At 39.6% G+C, this 23,359-nt stretch overlaps 1 protein-coding gene across 3 annotated transcripts in view; it reads right to left on the reverse strand.

Annotated features, from left to right (window-relative positions):
* The window catches only part of CREB1 (cAMP responsive element binding protein 1), a 52,989-nt gene that overhangs the window by 20,863 nt on the left and 8,767 nt on the right, over positions 1-23,359 (reverse strand). For all 3 annotated transcript variants that reach the window (XM_070731969.1, XM_070731968.1, XM_070731970.1), the window contains exons 2-4: positions 11,894-12,015; positions 9,208-9,354; positions 2,995-3,095 (exon numbers count right to left, since the gene is read on the reverse strand). In XM_070731969.1, coding sequence (XP_070588070.1) covers positions 2,995-3,095; positions 9,208-9,354; positions 11,894-12,007 — 362 coding nt within the window. In that variant the 5' untranslated portion in view covers positions 12,008-12,015. The remainder of the gene's footprint in view (positions 1-2,994; positions 3,096-9,207; positions 9,355-11,893; positions 12,016-23,359) is intronic.

Raw genomic sequence — 23,359 nt, forward strand, 5'->3', positions numbered from 1 at the left:
ACTCAAACTTTAAGGATGTCAAACTCTATTTCATTGAGGGCAGGGTTGGGACTGTTACTTGTGAAAGTTTAAACGTCCAGAAACTCAGTGGAGAATCAACACATTTGGTTCCCTTCTATAAATCTTCCATTCCACTCATTTCACAGCAATTAAAATCTTTGACTGAATTTTATAATAATGAAATTGAAAGCAACCCATCTGAAGTCTTCGTGATGTCAAAGCTCCGCCCATGGAATTCCCTATTGGGATTCCCCACCTCCTTTCCAGCCTCCAGATCGGCTGAAAACGCCGCCGCCAATCGCAAAAACAGCACTCTGCTGAGTGGTGCCGCCCGGTTGTAACCTTCTGAAACAGCTGGGTGCTTCTCGGCAGCCTCCGGAACCCGAACTTCCGGGTCCGGCGTTCGGGAGAATGCCGAGAAGCCCCCTGGCTGTTTCAGAAGGTGACAGCCGGGCGCCGCCGCCCAGTGGAGCGCCATTTTGCGATCTGCGGTGGGTTCGTAAGCTGAAAAAAGTTCGTAAGAAGAGACAACAAATTACCGAACCCTGGGTTCGTATCACGAGGGGTTTGTATCACAAGGTACCACTGTATTTCTTATACAACTGGACAAAACTTTCTTCAAGTACAGTGATACCTCTACTTAAGAATGCCTGTTACTTGTGAAAGTTTAAACGTTCCAGAAACTCAGTGGAGAATCAACACATTTCTAAACCATTTTCTACTTAAGAAACCGAGCCCGGAAATTTCTCAGGAAATTTGAGAGCGGCACAAAGGCCCGGCCAGTTTCCTGCCGTTCCCCCTTTAATCCAGGCCATCTCGGGCTTTTCTGGGCTGCCAGAGGAGCCTTTCAGTGGCACTTAAGGAGGCTTTGGCAGTCCAGAGTGAACAAAGTACTGTATTTTCCTTTCTCTGGGCGCCTGGAGAGGGAATAAACCACTTCACTGTGGTGACTCCCTCGCGCTGCCTCCCAAACACCTGGCATGAGGTTCCCTCTCGGAGCATCTGGGCACGGAAAGGCAAAAGGGGTGCTTCCCCCCGGCCAGATCAATTCGGCTTAAGCCAAACTGTGGAGTCATCACAGTGAAAGAAAGGTACCAGCTACAAATCGAGAAAGAGAGAATGGAGAGGGGAGTTGTTCAGCATGGGAAGGAAGAGGAAGCAGGTAGCAGCAGCAGCCGCCTTTCAGTCAAGAACACTGCACACCAAGACAACTAGACACAAGAACAGTTTTTTCCCGAACGCCATCACTCTACTAAACAAATAATTCCCTCAACACTGTCAGACTTTCTACTAAATCTGCACTTCTATTCTACTAGTTTTTTCATCATTCCTATCATCCTTTTCCTCCCACTTAGGACTGTATGATTGTAACATGTTGCTTGTATCCTAAGATTTTTTATTAATGTTGATTGTTTCTTCATTGCTTATTTGACCCCTATGACAATCATTAAGTGTTTCTTGACAAATGATTCTTGACAAATGTATCTTTTTCTTTTATGTACGCTGAGAGCATATGTACCAAGACAAATTCCTTGTGTGTCCAATCACACTTGGCTAATAAAATTCTATTCTATTCATACACCCGGCGCGAGGCTGCGTCCCATATACTGTGCCAGAGAGAGAAACTCAGGTGGGCAAGAGGGGGGAACCTCCTGCTCCTTTGACCGAAAAGCGGCTGCTGTTGCTGCTGCTATGTTTCCTCTTCCTTCCCATGCTGAAGGGCTCCCCTCTCCTTTTCTTTCTTAAGTAGAAAATGGTTCTTAAGAAGAGGCAAAAAATTCTTGAACACCCGGTTCTTATCTAGAAAAGTTCTTAAGTAGAGGCGTTCTTAGGTAGAAGTACCACTGTACAAAAAATATCAAATTACAAAGTCTTCTTACCAATTATCTTTGTTATGAACAATAAACAAAGATACCAAGCTTAAACACAATTTAGCTACAAAACAGAACAGAATATCTAACAAAACATGTCAGAGAGAATATCAGAAAGAAAATATCAGAGAGAGTAAGCTATGATCAGAGAGAGAATGCATATCAGAGAACCATAATTTCTAGCTCCCTCTTATGGTAACCTGCAACACAATCAACCAAACAGAAATAGCATACAGTTAAAGCTATACACGGTTAAATCTACAGACATACATTGTTGGTTTATATATTGCCAACCCAACTGTTTGGACATAGTCCTAACAGTTTCATGCACAAACAAGATTCCTAATCATCACTTCTCAAAATGGCAGACTACTCTAAAGAAAGCAACATACATATTAATAAACAGAAGAATGAATCTATGCCTTTAAATAAGAATGTTACAAATTTTTGTCTTCCCACTTTGCTTGCAAACAACTGATTAACCAGTCATTCTATGATAGTATTTTCCTCACATGAGACCTAGCAGCATATAAATGCTGTGTAAGACAGAACTGAATTTATTATTTATTTATTAGATTTGTATGCTTGGGGCGGCTGAATGGTAGACCTTACACCTGAATTACAGTTTTCCCTCAATTTTTGCGGGGGGATGCGTTCCGAGACTGCCCGCGAAAGTTGAATTTCCGCAAAGTAGAGATGCGGAAGTAAATACACTATTTTTGGCTATGAACAGTATCACAAGCCATCCCTTAACACTTTAAACCCCTAAATTGCAATTTCCAATTCCCTTAGCAACCATTTAGATCATTACTCACCATGTTTCTTTATTAAAGTTTATTTAAAAAAATATTTATTAAAGGTGGACGAAGGTTTGGTGATGGTATATGACGTCATCGGGCAGGAAAAACCGTGGTATGGGGGGGGGGGGGAACCGCAAAGTATTTTTCAATTAATATTTTTGAAAAACCGAAAATCGAGGGAACACTGTATATCCCATGCTGCCCAGTCATGATACATACTCCAGATTTGCCTGTTACTATATTCTAGTAATAGGATGGAACATGGAGCAAATTTTTCATGTGTTGACCTATTGAACGGAGGCATTACAATATTATATTCATACCTGTAGGAAGGTCGCCTAGAAAGAATTTCCCTTCGTTTCTGGGAGTCAGTGACACTGTCCACAGATTCCTGTGAATCTTCACTTTCTGCAATAGTGGAGATCTAGATATAAGAGCATAACAATTTTATGATTTTAAAGATTATTAACAAGATACTATTATAAAATCAACTCTTATGTATGAATGCTTGCAGGATTAGGAAAATAGAGATTGTGTATTAAGCAGGAAATAATGATTTATTTAAACTAATGGAAAAGCAAAAATTAAGGAAAGCAAAATAGAAAAAACAGTGATCTTTATTTAAATGAAGAAAAATGTATTTTGGGGGGATATGTATCAGTTAAAACAAAAACACAGTATCTCTTATGTTAACTGCCTAAAACTAGTTTAAGTAATCTGATTCTTTGGTAATCACTGATTCTCATAAGAAAAAAAAATTCCAATGAAGCTGCACTTTAAGTAGCCCAATCTTTAAAAATATTTGTAAGATTTTAGATTTATTAAAATCCTATTCTGGTAAATATTAATATCAGATCAAAATAGAGAGATACAAAGTTATTTCTGATGTTGTAGTTATAGCTTAGATCTAAGTTATACTATTTGCATATTTCACTTATTTACATCTTTAAAAATGAAAAGTTCCACAAAATTAATTAAGATTTATCTAATTCAGCATCAGGATTTTGGAGAAGCATATAACTCTTCTATTTTAAACCCAAAATAAAAACTATTTTCTCACTTACGACATATTATTTTAAATAACTAACTAGTCACACACAAATATAAATACATTGTCTCTTTCTTAAAATAATTGTTCTTGTTATAGTAATACTTTAATTAGTTAAATACAATTGACAGAAGTATGTATATAGTTTTAACAATAGAAAGATATACTGTATTACTGTTTAGTAGGAACTAAAACGGTTACAGGTAATCCTTGGGTTACAGGCATTCCCTTAGTGAACTTTCCACCCTAGTGTTTACAAACAAGTCCCGAAATTATGAATGTTGCAGCACCACAGTACTTCTTCACTTTGCAACATTCACCCTACTATTCCTCCTCTCCCACCCCAATATGCCAGGTCTCCATAGGAACTGGGCCTGTGGATACTCACCTTGAGAAGATCTAGTGAGCCTTTGCTTTCCTGGTGTGCACGAGAGAATGGAGGCCTAAAGTACCACAAGATTACACTTGATCAATAGTGCGAAAACTCACACTATTGATCTCACATGATTTCATGGTACTTTAGGCCTCTTTTCTCTGCAAATGGAGGCCTGGGAGAGAGCTACAGTAAAAGGCTTTGGAAATGGAGGGAAGGCCTGAAATACCTTAGCTTTCCCTCTGTTTGCAAAGCCTTTTGCCATCTTTGCAAAAAACTTTTGCTGTTGAGAATGAAGTCTTCGGAGGGAGCGCACGTTGCTCTGGGGCTCTGTTTTCGTCAGGAAGACGAAGTTTACAGTCTCCGTTAGGGCCACAAGTGTTTGAGCAACCCTAGGGCAGTTGTAAATAGAGCAATTCTATTTAGACTCTGCTGACTTTTCCCTTCAGTGAAGGGCCCCATTGATGTTATGCCTTACATGAATTTTTTAACATAACCCTTTGCTATACTGTGGGAATTGTGGGATGTGGGAGAGGGAGGGGATATTTGGTAATTAGGGAAGAAGGTAGGGGTGGGTGTGGGTGCTGAGGGTAATTCTTTTAAACTAGGGTTTTTAATTGGGATTGGAGGACGGCTCTGGGTAACTGAGTTTTAAATTGGGTTTAGAGGGTGGTTGGGATTAGTAAGATTTTAATAATGTATGTTTGGAATGGATGTGGAGTATGAATGGTGAGCATGCATGGAATGAATGGACAGGCCTGACGAGGAATGGAGAGATTTGGGGTGGCAGAGGGTTGGAGCATATTGGTCATGTTGGGAAGAGGCAGATATGGTGGGAGATGTGAGACAGGCCGCTCATGGGGAACGAGGATCTGCTTCTTGAAAGCGGTCCCTTGTTCTGCCCCCCTAGAACCATCTGACTCAACCTGTAGTACTGGTTGCAGGCGAAGTCCGGCCCCTGTGCTCAGGCTGCTGCTGCTTAACACCAAGTCGGTTAATAATAAAGCTTGCCTCATCCAGGACTTGCTTTTGGATGAGGAGGCTGACCTGGCATGTGTAACTGAGACCTGGCTGGGCCCCGAGGGAGGTGTCCCTCTCTCGGAAATTTATCCAGTCAGGTTTCAGGTGTGGCATTGGCCGTGACGCCAGGAAAGGGGGGAGGTATGGCTATTATTGACTGGAAAACCTTCAGCCTACGCAGGCTCTCTGCTCCCGAGATTGCGGGATGAGTTCCTCTTTGTGAAGTTGGACCTAGCGGTTCAGGTGGGCTTGTTGCTCATGTATCTGCCTCCCAGCTGCCTGTCAACAGCCCTGCCTGCGCTACTCGAGGAGGTAGCTGGGATGGCGGTTGAGTTCCCCAGACTGATAGTCCTAGGGGACTTTATCGTCACTCGGTGAATCCTCTGGGTTGGCGCAGGAGTACATGGCTTCCATGGCAACCATGTACCTGACCCAGGTAGTTCAGGGCCCAACTCACAAAGGGGGGCACACATGGTTTTCCTCTCAGGGCAGTTGAGCAACAATCTGAATCTAAAGGGTTTAGTCACCACACGCTTGTCATGGTCAGATCATATTCTGCTACGGCTTGACTTTGGGGCTCCAATCCTCCCCTGCAGGGAGGTAGAACCAATTAGGTGGTTCTGCCCCAGATACCTAATGGACCCATTGGCCTTTCAGAGGATGCTTGGGGAAATACTGGACTCACTTCTACACAATTTGGCAGAGTCGGATTGCGCCTATGCAACCTCTCTGTAGTAGTAGACCCTGGAGTTATCCTTATTTTACTGAGGAACTCAGAAGAGATGTCTAGAGAAGTGTTGGAGGAACGATAAATCTGAACCAAATTAAGTTCTCATGTTAAGACTTTTTTGGAAGCGATTAGGGTGTCAAGATCTTCATATCATTCTGTACTGATTGCGTCTGCGGAATCTCGCCCAGCTGCCCTGTTTAGGGTGACCCGCTCACTCCTTAATACCAGGAGGGCGAGTGCCGAGGACTTTACAACTTTTTCGCAGACAAAGTCACTCAAATCTGGACGGACATGGACTTCGACTGGAAAGCAGTGTCGACTAACAATGAGTCAGTTGAGGTGACTGGGGCATGTCCTAGTCTGGTTTGACCCAGTGACGCCTAATGAAGTGGACAAGGCCATGGAAGCTGTGAGCTCTGCCACCTGTTTATTGGACCTGTGTCCCAGCTGGCTGATCTCGGCCAGCAGGGAAGGTGAGAAGGGGCTGGGTCCAGGAGATTGTTAATGCTTCTTTGAGGGAGGGGTCCTTTTCAGCTCCCCTGCAGAGAGGCAATTATGCGCCACCTCCTTAAAAAGTCTTCCCTGAACCCAGCTGTTCTAAGTAACTATTGTCCTAAAGGTTGTGTTGCTCCAGCTCCAGCAGTCCTTGGATGAAGCTGATTATTTGGGCCCTCTGCAGTCTGGTTTCAGACCCGGCTAACTGCTTTTGTCGCACTGTTGGATGATCACTGGTGGGCCCAGGATAAGGGACATTTCTCTATCCTGGTGCTTCTTGAGCTCTCAGCGGCTTTCAATACCATCGACCATGTATCCTTCTGTGCCAATTGGAGGGGTTGGGAGGGGGGGGGACACTGTTCTCCGGTGGTTTTCCTCCTACCTATCCGGTCAGTCGCAGTCGGTGTTAGTGTCGGGTCAGAGGTCGGTTCTTAGGCTTCTCCCTTGTGGGGTGCCTCAGGGATCCATCCTCTCCCCTCTACTGTTTAATATCTACATGAAACCACTGGATGAGATCATCCGCCAACATGGGGTGAGTTACCACCAGTTAGCTGATGATATTCAGCTGTAAATTTCTACCCTGTGCCAACTCAGTGAAGCAATAGAGGTAACGTGCCTGGAGACTGTGAGGGTTTGGATGGCTACCAACAGCCTCAAGCTCAACCCCGATAAGACGGAGTGGCTGTGGGTGTTGCCTCCTAAGGACATGTCCATCTGTCCGTCCATTATCCTTGGGGGGGGGGGGAGAGAATCTTCGACCCCCTGAGAGAAGGTCGCAACTTGGGTGTGCTCTTCAATCCACACCTGAGCGTGGAACATCATTTATCAGCTGTGGCGAGGGGGACGTTTGCCTAGGTTCGCCTGGTGCACCAGCTGCGGCTTCATTTGGATAGGGAATCTCTCCTTATAGTCACTCATGTCTTCATTAACTCGAGGATCGACTACTGCAATGCTCTCTACACGGGGCTACCTTTGAAAAAGGTTTGGAGACTGCAGGTAATCCAAAATGCAGTCACATGAGTTATCATCTCTCCAACACGTTTCTCCAACACTCCACGAGTTGCATTGGCTACCGGTTGGCCTCTGAACGCAATTCAAAGTGTTGGTGGTTACCTATAAAGCCCTACATGGTTTAGAACCAGGTTATTTATGGGACCATCTTCTGCCTCATGTATCCCAACGACTGGTCAGAGCCCACAGAATCGGCCTTCTCCAGTCCCGTCAGCCAGGGGTGGCATATAAATCCAATTAATTAATTTCAAACTGCCCCCAGGCCGCTCAAACACTTGTCACCTGACAGAGGATGGAAACCTTGTCTGCATGAAAAAAGGATGCTTAAAAATGTAGCTTTTAAAAATTTCCATGCAATAAAGTTTGCAGTCTTTATCAGGGCAATAAGTGTTTGAGCGGTCTGGGGGATTGGAAATGGAGCAAAAATCTTGAAAATGGAGTTTTCTGCTCCATTTCCAATTCTCCCACTCAAACACATTTTGCCCAGACAAAGACTAGAAACTTCTGGGATACATTGTCTCCATGTACCTTTGCAGATAATGGGTGCTTGATATCTTGCGGGAGGTTCAAGTCTCCACAGGAAAAGTGATTGCATGCTAAGGTGGGGCTTTAATGCACAGAGCCTGGAAGTCTTTGGAGGAGACTCACTGAGGCTGCCTGCCGCTCCTGAAGTGGCAGGCAGGTTCAGTGATCAGAGAAGCCAAGCAGGGCATGCTCTTCCTTCTCTCCCTCTGCTCTTGCCACTCACAGGTGAAGAAACAGAGACAATGGAGGGGAGACAGATTTTCACAAGATAAATGACCTGACATGGCAGGATGGGGTGGGTGGGGGTGGAAAAGCAATTGTGGGGAGCATGAGGTATTTCAGTGGGTCAGGGGAGGCCTTGGGTGGTCTCAAGCAGGTGGCCTGTTTCATCATTATCCCCACCCCACTGCCTTCCCCACCCTGAAATACCTCATGTACACTTAATGATTAGCGAATGTGGGGGTAAAAGGAGGGAGTGATCGTGTTCAAAGTACTAGATTCACTCCCACAAATCCTCGGGTTACGAAAGGAATGGGGAGGTTCCATTACACTCGTAACTCAAGGACTACCTTCTTTTGATGGACTTCATATTTTATCATAAATACTTTCAACCTGTTATTTCCTCCAATGAACGTTTTATGTGAATTTTAAATTTTTAAATTATGTGACACAATCTTGTTCTTAGTTTTTAAAACATGAATCAGAAAAAAAACTTTATTGAGAGAAACTTTGAGAGAAACCATTTTAGTGATGAAGCTTCCAAGTCCCATCTGAGCACATTCTGAAGTAACATTTTGCCCTAAACAGTGCGTACAGTATATATTATACCAGGAAAGTCACAATTCAAATTTAATCAAAATTTGCACACACTATCACATACGCACAAGAGCCCACACCCATAATTCAATGACTGGGGAGGGCGAAAACAGCATTCCCCACTCCCTGGAGGCTCTTTGGAGACTGGAAACGCCCTGTTTCCCAACTTCTGGTGGGCCCAGTAGGCTTCCCAGGTTCCAAAGGGCTTCTCTGGAGCCGAGGGAGGGTAAAAATGCTCTCTCCCATCCCCCCAGAGACTCTCTAGAAGCCAAAAACGCCCTCCCAGAGCTTCTGTGCGAGCCAAAAAATCAGCTGGCCAACACACACATGCATGTTGGAGTGGAGCTAGGGCAACAGAGCGAGTGCCAGCAGGTATGGCTCTGCGTACCACCTGTGGCACCTGTGCCATAGGTTTGCCATCACTGCCATAAGGCATTCTTTAGAACTCATGTTCATAAAATTAAATTGGTACATCATAGGTGCATACCACCTAATGTAGCTCATATACAGCAATTTACCTGAACTGTTTGGACTTGTGGAGACTGAATAACTGATGGCTGTGCAGCTTGAATAACACCATGGACCTGAACTGTCTGTCCATTAGGCAATTGCACTAAGGTCACAGTGGGAGTGGAAGATGTTGCATGAGCTGCAGGCATGGATACCTAATGAAAGAGAGTGACACATTATTTTAAAAACATTAATTTCAGTTTAAGGATAGGAGACCCCCAGTTGGCAGACCATTTGCAACTCCTAAATGACTCTTGTGTGCCTTGCCACAGGTTCCCAGAGCTCACCAGCTGCCTGTCTTCCACCAAGCCTTGCTTCTATCAACAATATATGGCTAAGTTCAAAATTCTCCATTGTTAAAATCAGCTGTAATGATATCACTGAGGAAGAAGGGAGTCAGCTATGTTTCCTCTTCTTAGTAGCAGAAGTGGGCTGCTGCTGGAACGCTTAATTGTGCTCAGCTCCACATCTCTGGAATGTGAGTGTGGGATCGAGCACAATTACGCTTCCTCCACCTGTACAGGTAGCAAAATCACGTACGGGGATGTGTTTTGGCGCGGGTTTTTGCTTCCTCGTACTGCTTAGTAGTCTTGATTTATCTTCAGAACAGGAATAACATTTTCTATACTGAATTTGTCTACATAAAAGTTTTTTGTAGACATGCAAATATTTGTGTGCACCTAGGCATTCCCGGAGATACTGAATGTATCACTGAGAGTCAGCAATTCTACTCTAGTTATACAGCTAGACTTTGTTAAGCAGATATACAGTATCTGGATGCAATAATCAAATGACCTGGATAAAATGAGCAATGATAAGGTTTTGGAAATATGTACCTACTATCATTTATATTGGCTTTCCTTACCTATAATTAATATCATTAACTTTATGTTGCTAGATCTACAAAATTATGAAAATTACTATATACAAAAAATTACTACCTATTTGTAACATGCTATGGGGTCCTACAGGAATTATGAATATGCATATTGTTCATTATGAAGCAGAAGTCATAATTTTAGTTATTCCTCAGAAAGAAATATGCAAGGAGATGAATATACTCTTGCTTTCTGCAGACTTGGTACTAACCTTTCAAGCTAATTGCAACCAGTTAATATTTTACTTTCAAATCCCTGAAATCCATTATACAGTGGAACTTTTACTTAAGAACTTAATTCGTTACGCGACCAGGTTCTTAAGTAGAAACGTTCTTAAGTAGAAGCAAGTTTTCCCATAGGAATCAAAGTAAAAGCAAATAATGTGGAAACCCATTAGGAAAGAAATAAAAACTCAGAATTTGGGTGGGAGGAGGAGGAAGAAGAGGAAGAGGACAGTCGCTGCTGAAGGAAGAAGGTGAGGTGAGGGGAATCAAAAAAATCCAAAACTTTAAGGCTTAAAAAAAAAAGAGGGACTCTGAGGCGACGAGGAGAAGCACGCGCCTCCCATACACCCTGTGCGAGGCTGCCTCCCATGCACTGCGCCAAAGAGAGAAACCCAGGCGGGCGAGAGGGGGGAACCTCCCATTCCTTTGACCAAAAGTTTGCTGCTGCTGCTGCTACTGCTTCCTCTTCTTTCCCATGCTGAAGGGCTCCCCTCTTCTCTCGCTCACTCGCTTTGTAGGTGGCGCCTTTCCTTCACTGTGGTGATTCCTCAGTTTGGCTGAAGCCGAGTTGATTCGGTCAGGGCAAAGCGCCCCCTTTTCCATGCCCAGACGCTCCAGGAGGCAACCTTGCATCAGTTGTATGGGAGGCAATGCAAGGGAGTCACCACAGCGAAAGGGTTTATTCCCTCTCCAAGCACCCAGAGAAAGGAAAATGCTCTGTTAGCTCTGGGCTGCCAAAGCCTCCTTAAGCGCAACTGAAAGGCTTCTCTAGCAGCCCAGAAAATCCCGAGATGGCCAGGATTAAAGGGGGAATGGCAGAAAACTGGCTGGGCCTTCGTGCCGCTCTAAAATTTCCTGGGAAATTTTTCTGGGCTCAGGTTCTTAACATGAGTCTGCGGAGAGGGGCGGCATACAAATCTAAATAATAAATAATAAATAAATAAATAAATAATAAAATCTTGAACACCCGGTTCTTATCTAGAAAAGTTCTTAAGTAGAGGCGTTCTTAAATAGAGGTACTACTGTATTCTGTAAAGCAAATTGCCAACCTCCATGCTTATTTTAATTTCCAAAACTACCTCTTAGCATCAAAGCGAACCCTTAAAATGATGACAACTTTAATCTAAAATATGTCTACATAGCTGGAAAAGAATAAAACTATGGTGGGACTACATTGTTTGGCAGATTGCATTTTGTACATTCAAGCTTCACACAGATGCATAAAGCATTATAAGTTAACACATTCTCAGATTTATAGTCACGTTGGATATTTTACCTTAAAATATCCTTAAGTCTCTTCCCAAAAGAACTTTATTATTTTAAGAGTTTTAAGTTTTAAAATTGACTTATTACTATAAATTGTTTTAAATATTTTTTAAAACATCTTGAACAGCTGATACTATTTTTCACTGATTCTAAAAAAGATATATAAAATATATTTACTATGGCAGTAATTTTGTAAATGTGTGCCCCACCACGAGTCTTCTTTGAAAATGCCACAAAAATATCTCAAAATTTCCAATTAGTTCACTAAACCCAAAATATTGCAGATCCCACAGATGGAAAATAAATCAGTCTGTACAAATCTGTACCTGGGCTAATGTTGCAATTTGTGGTTGTGCCTGAACAGTCATCTGTTGATTTTCTGCCTCTGTAACAGCTGCATCTCCACTCTGTTGGTTCTCTGCACCAGATTCCATGGTCATTTAGTTATCTGTAATTATTATCATCATCATTCATAAAGAATATGTATTAATAAAACAATAAACATATATTTATTAGTTATCATTTTATGTTATATTGGAACTTCTTCATTTACATAGAAATAATTGTGAATTTATGACTGATTGTTTAATGATGTTCAAACATGTACGAAAGGATGCTTTATAGGCTATTGTAAAAGGTGGTGCCACCTTTTTCTCCAAGTCACATGAGTGTTATCTGAGTGCTTAGCAACCTGTTCATAGTTAAGATGGTAAGCAAGCACCCTGCAATCATATGATTCCATTTACAATCTTCTCTACCACTTGTATAGAGTGCCTCTGGTCTATGGAGGCTGGCTGAGAAAAGCTGAACACATTCAGTAGGGTAAAGAAAACAAACGCCTAAAGATCAGACTCTATTCCTGCACCCCACCAAAAACATTCCTTTTCACACCTGTAGAAGAACCGATATTCTTTTGAATGATTTAAGCCCACTTTCTGCACCTCATGGAAGGAATTTCCTTCTGTGATGGAAAAGAGCTGGTGTCCTTTGATAGGCAGTTTTTTAAACCAACCAGTAGAGATGAGAGATAGACAAAATCTAAGCAATTGTTTCAGCTCCAGCAGTGAGGCAGCAGAGTTACATAAAGAACACTGGGTGACGGAGGGGGTGGAGGGAGGAGTTGGCACAGGCTGCAGGAGTGTCTCTCCCTTAGGATTTCAGTGGGAAAGATTTTTAGCTACTGAGCATCCTAGAGTCTCCCTCTGCCAGAGGCATCCTGGGACTACAGTCTGCTTAATGAACCATACACTTAAAGACCACTGCTTGACCATAGTAATGCAAATAGTCACGTTTCATTTAATGATTCCAGTCTCAGTTGAAGTTAAGCGAGGACTGCTTTTGATATTAAATTATGCAGTTCTACACACAATTAGATTTAACACTACAAAAAGAATACACTTTGCATTTATTTAGGAGTAAATTCAAGTAAAATCAACTGCATTTATTTCCTACAAAAAGCCTTTATACAAAGTAATTGGTAGAACTGGGCTCCCTGTCCTGCTCCTCCCTTGGCAACCGCTGGATCTTCTCAAAAAGACTCCTTGGAAGATCAGAGGACCTACTGAGTAAATCAGTCATGATGCAAGGTGAGAAGGGATAATCACTTTTTATTTCCAGAAGTTGTCTCTGATGATTTTTCTAATCTTGCTTAAGAGTATTTTCTATGTTATATCCTTTATCAAAGACAAGAACTAGCATAAATTATACAAGTAGCATAAAAGTAATGTATGAAACAATAACTGTGGCATAGGTTTTGCCAAAAAGGTTGCAACAAAAAATCAACTAGGAGTGATGCTAAGATTTGAAGGGTCTAGTAATTAAAAATATTAAAATTATCTTTTACTCTTGATGTGGATTTTTAACTGAAACCTTCCATCAAACAATAAACTCTGATAGCCTAGTTTATGATAAAACTTGCTATTTTTAAAATTGAGCTCTGGTTGCCCAAGTGTCATTTTGGCCAATGCATGTGGCCATACTGACAACTCCTGTTCTTATTGTTAGGCAGGAAAAACTACATGTGATAAATGTGATACAGCTTCAACTAAAGCTGGCAATCAACTCCATCTTACAAAAAAACATTATGGGAAAACCTTCATTGAGCCTATCATGAAGAGTGAAGGAGACAAATGTCTATAGATTGATCTAGTGTATACAAAACAGTGTAAATTAAATTGTAAGGTTTTTTTTTCCAAACAGAAATTTTATTTTTCTCCAACATAGAATAAAAAACAATACATAAGTACAAACATTAAAACCATGCTTAAAGTAAAACATATATAAAAATTTCCTTTTTCTTTTTCTATTAATCATTCAGCGGAGGCTTTTTTCTTCCATTATAAAAAAACATTCTATAAAATTATGTAATACAGTATTATCAAAATAAGGGAAACCTCAAAAAACAACAATCTTTTTCCCAGCTTACATTGAAAAATTACATTACTTCAGTATAAACAATATCAAATTCTATATTGTACCCATCTTAATTCAAACTTTCATTTCTACATTTAATTAATTAATTCAATATCAACTTATCTAATAATTACAAGAGGTTCTATATATATCTAAAAGAAAACAAAAGTATTTCTTATCATATGTCACATAAACCATATTAGAAAATTCTATATGTTTAAATTCTTATTAATAAATGAATTTGTGTCACGTCATAATATAGTGCTACCACCAATTCTTATCTTGCCATCTGGCTAATAATATTCAATTTTCATATCTCATCTTTCCCCAAGATAACTAAGTATAATATTTATTTAGCTTTTAATTTTCCACCCAGTCATAAAATTTTCCCCAAATTTTATAATAATCAGAGTCCTGTTTATCTTTCATTTTCAAAGTCAGTCTATTCAATTCTGCAGTCTATAATTTTCCTCGAAACTTCCCTTTGAGTTGATACCCTATTCAATTTCCAGTTTTGTGCATACAAAATTCTTGCAGCCATAACTATATGTAAAATTAAATATGTCTCTTCTTTATCAAAGCTATCTGGTAAGGAGTTATATGACAGAACATGAGTTAAGAAATGGAATGAAAAATACATGTCTGGGAAACTAAGAGAAGGAAGATTATAACTAATATCAACAAAGCCAATTTGATCTTACGATGTGTAGTTGATTAGTACATGCAAATGCAATGATTAGTATATGCAAATGCAATGATTCACTTAACGATTGTGGCAGGAAAAATTGTAAAATGGGGCAAAACTCACTTAACAAATGTTTCACTTTTTTAGCAACATAAATTTTGGGTTCAATTGTGGTCATAACTTGAGAATTACCTATAGTATAATAATGAATTATTAATATTATGAATCATTAGTATTAGAACTGTAATATAGGTCAGGAAGTAGGAATTGTTATTTAGGATGTTATGGCATAAATGAAAATAGAATGAATAGATTGGTAGTAACTACATATTATACTTCAGTGTAAAGGTCTTGATGGGAGAAGCTGAGATGAGTTTGGGGGACTATTCTGAACAATTGTAACCAAAGGAAATAATGATTCTGTCATGGGACACGAATGGATAAAGATGAAAAAGCAAAGATGTGACTGGGCCATTTGGGGAGCCTACAACAAACAAGGGGGTGATCTGTTTCATGAGTTCTTGTTTACAGTAAGGGCATATCTAAAAGTTAAGTGGAGAAAAGATAAAGACTCCTTGAAGGAAGCATGAAATGGAAGAGGAATGGAATGTTGTGCATGTAACAAGAATGACTGCTGCATAATTGAAAAGAATGTAATCAAAGGAACAGTTAAGATTAATGACAATTAAAGACAAATTGATTAAATTGATTAAAGACAAATTAAATTAAAGACAAATAGATTAAAGGCAAATGAAACAGAATGATTTTAATAGAAATATGAAATTGTTTCAGAAATGAGTGAAGAGGGATAATGACACTCTTGGAATTATTGGAATGTTAAGGTTATAAAATGATCTGGGATGAAATTGACATGAAGGAATGTTGGAGAAAATATTTGGAAATTTGAATAAGAATTTATATTTATTCTATAGTTGTATGATAAAACAATGAAGCAAAAATAAATGCTATACAAACTAGTACTGAAGAAAAAATAACCAATAACCAATGCATTAAGAATTTTCAAAAAAGGGTAACAATGCAGATGCACAATCTCTAAATGAAAGAACTGAAAGTTGGAATAGATTCAACTAGTTCAACCTTGTGCAATTTAGAGAGGGGGAGAGGACTAAATTATATGTGAGAGATGGCTCTCCAGGTATTTAAAAATAAACACTCCAGAAGTGTAGAATCTACCAGTAACACAGATCGACTTTTCCAGTGCCTGTCCAATACCTTATTTAGCACTAACTTTTTTCTTGCATTTAAAACTTTATAGCTGTAACTTATGACCAATATTTCTGGTATTAGTCTTCGGAGAGGGGCGGCATAAAAATGTAATAAATTATTATTATTATATGGCGATGGAAACTAGGTTCTCACTATCTTTTCTAGGAGTCCCTTTTATATTGCTGAACACAAATAGCATGTCTCTCCTTCTTTTCTTTAGATTAAACATCCCAAATTCCTTCAAATTGTCCCCACAATAGGGCTTATTCTCAACTTTCTGAATTAAATTCTGCCTTCTGAACCTATATTAATCTAACAATATCTGTTTGGAAATGTGGTGACCAGAATCATTAACAATACAGTGGTGGTTCTACCTACACACGCTTCTACTTACAAAGTTTTCTAGATAAGAACCGGGTGTTCAAGATTTTTTTTGCCTCTTCTCAAGAACCATTTTTCACTTACAAACCCGAGCCTCCGAAGCTGTAACTGGAAAAGGCATGGAGAAGCCTCCAAGGGGTCTCTCTAGGAATCTCCTGGGAGGAAACAGGGCCTCCACCCTCCCTGTGGTTTCCCCAATCGCATGCATTATTTGCTTTTACATTGATTCCTATGGGAAATATTGCTTCTTCTTACAATCTGTTCTAGTTAAGAACCTGGTCATGGAACGAATTAAGTTCGTAAGTAGAGGTACCACTGTATTCCATATGAACAGAGGGGTATTCTGGCACACCCCAGAACTATATTCGCAGATGTCTCACAATGTTGCCTCTTTTTCAGCTGGCTGTCGATGAGCATGGCCAAGTCCTTCTCTGATGTTGTGCTCCAAACCATCTTAACTAAATTCGTAAGTCATAGTTTCTGCACTTGCACATCAAATCATTAAATCAAATTATATCAAATCAACATTCATTTGGATGCCAAGGCAAGCTATAATTTGTGTAGGTAACTTTGAAATGAACTAAAAGAAGAAAATCTCTTATTGGATCACTAATTTCATTATCACTGTACAGTGATCCCCCGAGTTTCGCGATCCCGATCATTGCGAAACGCTATATAGCGATTTTTCCACCTGATGACGTCACTCCCTTCCTTTCTCATCTTTCTCTCTCTCTTTCTCTATCTTGCTTCTTCCTCTCTCACACTCTCTTCCTCCCTCTCTCATCTCTTTCTTTCTCTCTCTTTCTCTATCTCTCCCCCTCTTGCTCTCGAGCGGCGGGTGGCACCCAGGGAATGTTCCTTCGGCCGCCCACCAGCTGATCAACCCCATCTTCGGCTCCTCGCTGCTGCCGCGCTGCAAGCGAGCAGCCGGGCGAACGGGCAAGCGGCAAGCGATCTTGGGGTTTCCCCTTTGCCTGGGCGGCGGGAAGACCCAGGGAAGGTTCCTTCGGCCGCCCAACAGCTGATCTGCTCCGCAGCGCGGCAGCAGCGAGGAGCCAAAGATGGGGTTTCCCCGTTGCTCGGGCAATGGGGAAACCCCATCTTCGGCTCCTTGCTGCTGCCGCGCTGCGGAGCAGATCAGCTGTTGGGCGGCCGAAGGAACCTTCCCTGGGTCTTCCCCGGCGCCCACACGCAAACTCCACCATCTGCGCATGTGCGGCCATGGAAAAAGGGGCGCGCATGCGCAGATGGTGTTTTTACTTCCGCACCACTACATCCCGAAATATCGATTATCGCGAGGGGTCTTGGAACGGAACCCTCGCGATAATCGGGGGATCACTGTACTAGTAATATAATCAATGTTGCAAGACATTCCCTGTAATTATAGTTCATATCTAGACCCCAATTTAGTATACATCCACCACAATAATTAAATGATTAAAATTAATAATTATCCAATAAGCTACCCAGTTTCTTTGAGTAAGATGGCTGACTAATAAATTTTACAAATAAATAAATAAAATAAGGTTCCCACCCTCTTTAGAGATAGCTTCTGATCCTATTAAAAACCTGCTCGCTGTTTTCCTCCTCTTGTAGAATACTGTTCTCTGGGAATTTTAAAGTTTTTATTCTAACACATCATTACATCAATTGTAAATGTACTAAAGAATTGCACTAATGAGATTATTTTTCAGTGCAACAAGTAAAAATGTACTTTGCAGATTTTTCCTCCTTATACAATTTCTGACATAATTTAATCATAATAGATAAATTATTATTTAACTGCCGTGTCTTCTTGCCAGTTTTTACCAGGAGAAAACATTTATCTACAGATCAGACTAAAGAGGAGGGGAAGGGAGGTAGAAAAACCTCTACAGAATTTATACTAGCGACTATAATCAGGAAACCAACCAAGAATCTACAATTGATGTCCAAGACTCAGACCAGAATGGGCTCCACAGAGCAGTCTTCCAAAATGACTCTATTTAATATGTTCAAATCAAAGCAATTAGCCAACTCTGTAAAACAGGAGATTATAAAGCTGCAAGTCCTGTCTTTGGCTGAACAGGAAAGAAAAGCAAAGTTTCCATTACAATTTAGGAAGAAAACTGATGAGAGTTTAAAATTAAATCCTTAATGCTTCTTGCCATCACCAAGAGCCTTCCCCAATTAGAAAAAATAGCAAATTAAATTTCAGAAATAAAAATAAAAATCCAATTTAATTTTTTTTAAAAAAATATTTGTTTAAAATCATCAATTTTTATCCACCCTGATACACAGGGAATATTCCACCCTTGGAGATAGACCAAATATCAGTAGCATAGGACATAGAGTATTTTCAGAATACATCATTTAATCTATGCCAGATTAAAATGATCAATTAATTGGCTTTCAAAATAAACAGTACAATACTGGATTATAGTTTCTGAATAAGTTTTTTGTTTATAGCATTCAGGCAGCTTTTTCTTAGCATACTTCTTTGATGTGAAGATTGGATTTGATTATTCTGTATTTTTCTATATGTGAAACAGAACTGATTATTCAGATATGTGCAAAAGAATAATTGAAATATCTACTCAATTAAGCAAGCCTGCAGAGTACTGACAGAGAAAGTCAGATTTAAGCTGTATGTCTGTTTTACAAAGAAATTGGGGAGAGCAGAATGAAAACTTGGGATATTTCTCCCCTATTAAGGGCATAAAAAAGTTCAGTCTCCTGAAAATATTTTTATTTATTTTTTAAAAAGCTAAGACTTTGAAATTATTTTGGTAAATTTACCTCTTTGAGATGAAATGAATTGTACCTTAATGTACTGGTGTCTGATAGCTTGGCCGAACTCTTAAATTATCTTTGAGAAATTCTGCAACTGACAAAGTGCCTAAGAATCAAGAGAGCCAACTTCCCAGACTTTGAAAAATAAAGTGGGAAGGGGAGAAGTACTTGGAGCAAAGGAGAAAATAGTTAGCTTAAAACCCCAATATATGGAGAAAATCCAGAATATATACCTTGAAAGTACTGCAGTAATAACAGGATTCAGCAGTTTTGCTGAGAACTAATTGTGCCAGATTTATTTATAAATTTATTTTGAGTAATTTTCCTGTGCGTGTGTGTGTTTGTGTGTGTACACATGTGCTTTCAAGTCATTGTTGACTTCTGGTGACTGCCAATCTGGCGTATTTTTGGCAAGATTTTCAAACGTGATTTGCCACTGTCTTCTTCCTAGGACTCAGCAATTGATTGGCTTAAGGCTTTGATGGTGAACCTGTGGCATGCATGCAAAAAGTGGCACACAAAGACCTCCCTGCAGGCACACGCACCATCACCAGCTGTTCTTCACACACGCCAGAGTGCTGGTCTTCGGGTTTCCAACGCTCCAGCTCATGCAAAGACCAACTGGCCAGTGTGCATGTGCGTGTATGTGCATTCCAGTTTGGGCACTCAGTGCCAAAAAGGTTTGCCATCGCTGACCTAACCTCAGCCAGTTAGTTTTGCTCCTAAGACAAGCTAAGCATTCACATCTCCTGGTTTCTATTCTGGTGCTTTCAATCACAGAAGCAGTTTCCTTAATAGACAGCAGGAATGCAATGGGCACAATGTTTCTTGACATCACTATAGGACATGACTCCGAGTTTTCGGAGAGGGGCGGCATACAAATCCAAATAATAAATAAATAAATGACAAACAGCCAGTAACAATATGGGCTTTTAACAATCTTGTCAAATGTGGATTGGCATGATTAGGTGGATACATAGCTGGCTTAAAAACATGTCCAAAGAGTGCTCATCATTGGTTCTTCTAATTAGAGACAGAAATGAAGAGATCAGTCTCTGTTGTTAAAGGTTTTTATTAATGACTTTGATGAAGAGGCAGATGGAATGCTCATTGAATTTGCACTAATACATATTTTGATGGTATAACCAACATCCAAGGAAAAAAGTACCTTGATCGCTTAGGGAGAAAAGCTGAAAATAATAGAATGAAATTTAACAATAGAAGTTTCTTCACTTAGCAAACAAAAATCAAATGCAGATATAGATGGGAAATACCCATATCAGATAAGTTGGTAACGTTACTGGTTAAAAATATTTTGGAACAAGTATTGATCACAAAGTGAATATGAGATAATATGTACTATTATTAATACAGTAAACAAATTCTGTGAGGCTACAGTGAAAACACATTACCGTCTACCATCAATACTGATGGTTTTTCTTTTTAATTAGAATTTTAAAGACTGTTTTTTAATGTGTTAATTGGATTGCTATTATTCTTGTTTTTCTGTACATGCTGTGAGCCGCCCCGAGTCCTCGGAGAGGGGCGGCATACAAATCCAATTAAATAAATAAAAATAAATTTAGTGCAAATGTGATTTACTAATAGGAATTGTTACTAAAGCCTAAAAAGACAAAAGACTTTTAACTGTTTTCTTAACTTGAATGAGTTCTTTGGTGGTTTATAGATCAATGAGAAAATTTTCCTTATCTAGTTTTTGAATTTCCCACAATTAGTCTCTCCTTATCTGATACACTACAACTAAACTACATACACTACAAACTAAAGAAGTATGTCACCATGCTCCTCTGACATGTTCTTTTCAATAACCAGGAATTCTAAGTCTTTTTGCTAACCACTATTAACCCAGCATCTAAGGGTATCAGGTTTCAACAGGATTAATAACCCACTCAGAGTATAGTATTCAAGGGTCTCATTCACATGCATCTTTTCCTTCACTATATTGCTATCTACTTTCAGTTTAATAGGAGTTATCACTGTCTGCCATTCATTTAATTGGGATTGAATTATTTGAATTCAATGCAACTTTAATATAAATGACATGCTTAGGAGAATTAAGGAACATACTATTAACTGAATATACACCTATGCAACTCTAATCTCAAGAGAAAAGGGCACAGAAATTTTAAAAAGTGATACAAATTTTAAAAAGTGATACAAATTTTAATAAAATGCAATCTTAACTATTTACAAATGTTGAAGGTAGTAATACCAGTTCAATCTGTAACCCACAGATGGTTTTTAAAGGATTTTAAAACTTGCATCTTAATTTTCTTTCTGTATAAACTTATGATATACTGAACATAGTGACTACATTCATTTTACATAATTTAGATATAAGGATATAGCAACAGCACTTAGAGTTATATACTGCTTCATAGTGCTTTACAGCCCTCTCTAAGCAATTTATATTGCCCCCAACAATCTGGGTCATTTTACTGACCTTGGAAAGATGGAAGGCTGAGTCAACTTTGAGCCTGGTGAGAGATTCAATCTGCCAAACTGCTGGTAACTGGTGATCAGCAGAAGTAGCCTCAGTACTGCACTCTATGCCACCGCAGCTCATTTAACTAGCCCAATAAGCAATGTCTACACTATTAATGGTTTATTTATGATACAATATCATCTCAAACTACAGGTTCTGGATGGTGCACAATTTTACCAGTCAGTGAATCAACATAGAGCTTTCTGTGAAAATGAAGGTTTGATCATCTATACAATAGAATATTAACAATTTACAAAAACATGGACATGTTAAGGATGCTATATTGTGTTTCTCCAAAAATGAACACTGACTTTTAAAAAACTACTGTCTTTACCAGAATTAGCAGAATTTTATTCAATAATTTTATCAGAGCAATTTACAATTGTAAATGGCCCTTCGTAATTTTTTTAACAATACTAACATAATAGAACAATAATTACAGATACATTAATTATAAATATATTACCAAAACAATTTTACTTCCAAAGGAAATAGTCTGTGTATCCCTTAGCCCAGTGATGGTGAACCTTTTTTTCCTTGGGTGCAGATAAAGAGTGGGCGTGTGCTTTTTGTGTGAGTGCCCACACCCATAATTCAATGCCTTGGGAGGGTGAAAACAGCTTCCCACACCCCCTGAAGGCCTGTTTCCCAACTTCTGGTGGGCTCAGTAGGCTCGTGTTTTGCCTTCCCCAGGCTCCAGTCTTTCCTGGAGCTAGGAGAGGGTAAAAACTCCCTCTTCCTTTCCCCTGGAGGCTCTCTGGGAGCTAAAAACGCCCTCCCAGAGCGTCTGTGTGAGCCAAAAATCAGGGGACCAGGCACACATATGCACATTAGAGCTAATCTAGGGCAACAGCTTGCATGCCAGCAGATATGGCTTCGTGTGCCACCTGTGGTACCCTTGCCATAGGTTCGCCATTACTGTCTTAGTCTATTTCACAGCTTTATCTTGTGGTATATAATTGCCCCAACATTATGTATGGAACCCACCCTCCTACAGTTCTAGAAAGTTATTGACTTAGCTATTTTCACAAGCCTGAAGTTAATGTGTTTGTGGAGCCCTTTGTTTACAGTTTTTTTTCGAAAGTGCAGAAAGTTGATCTAATAAATATTTTAGCATTACTGTAATTTTAATTAACAATAATTGCCTTATACTTGCAACAAAGCACCGGAAGGCAGAATAAGAAACAATGGATGGAAACTAATCAAGGAAAGAAGCAACTTAGAACTAAGGAGAAATTTCCTGTTAATCGGTCAAATAAATGACTTGTCTCTAGAAGTTGTGGTGCTCCAACACTGGAGGTTTTTAAGAGATTGAACAAATGCTTGACTCAAATGCTTTGGGGTTTCTTGCTTGAGCAGGGAGATGAACTAGAAGATCTACAAGGTCCCTTACAATTGTTATATTAAAACATGGGTATCCAATCTTTTGGCTTACCCGGGCGGCATTTAATGAAGAGGGATCATCTCTGGACACAATATAAAATGTGTAATATAGCTATTTGCATAAATAACCATGTTAAAAATTTGCAATTTTGTGGGGCTGTGTTACTAGCTAGCCAAGGCTACATGCAGCCTGTAGATCACAGACTGGACAACTCCATATTAAAATATTAGACATCTTATTTGGACAAAAATAAAATTAACAGATTAGTCTCGGCTAAATAAATTATTTATCTGCATTTACATCCAAATAAACACCCATTGATTTCAAAATGCAATTTTAGGTTTTTGCATAAACATGAATATAAATGGGTCTCAATATAGACCAATATTTTAATGGAGGTTAATATTCCAAAGCTCAACCTTACA

Source organism: Erythrolamprus reginae, chromosome 1 (assembly GCF_031021105.1).
Source record: "Erythrolamprus reginae isolate rEryReg1 chromosome 1, rEryReg1.hap1, whole genome shotgun sequence".
Taxonomy (NCBI): Eukaryota; Metazoa; Chordata; class Lepidosauria; order Squamata; family Dipsadidae; genus Erythrolamprus; species Erythrolamprus reginae.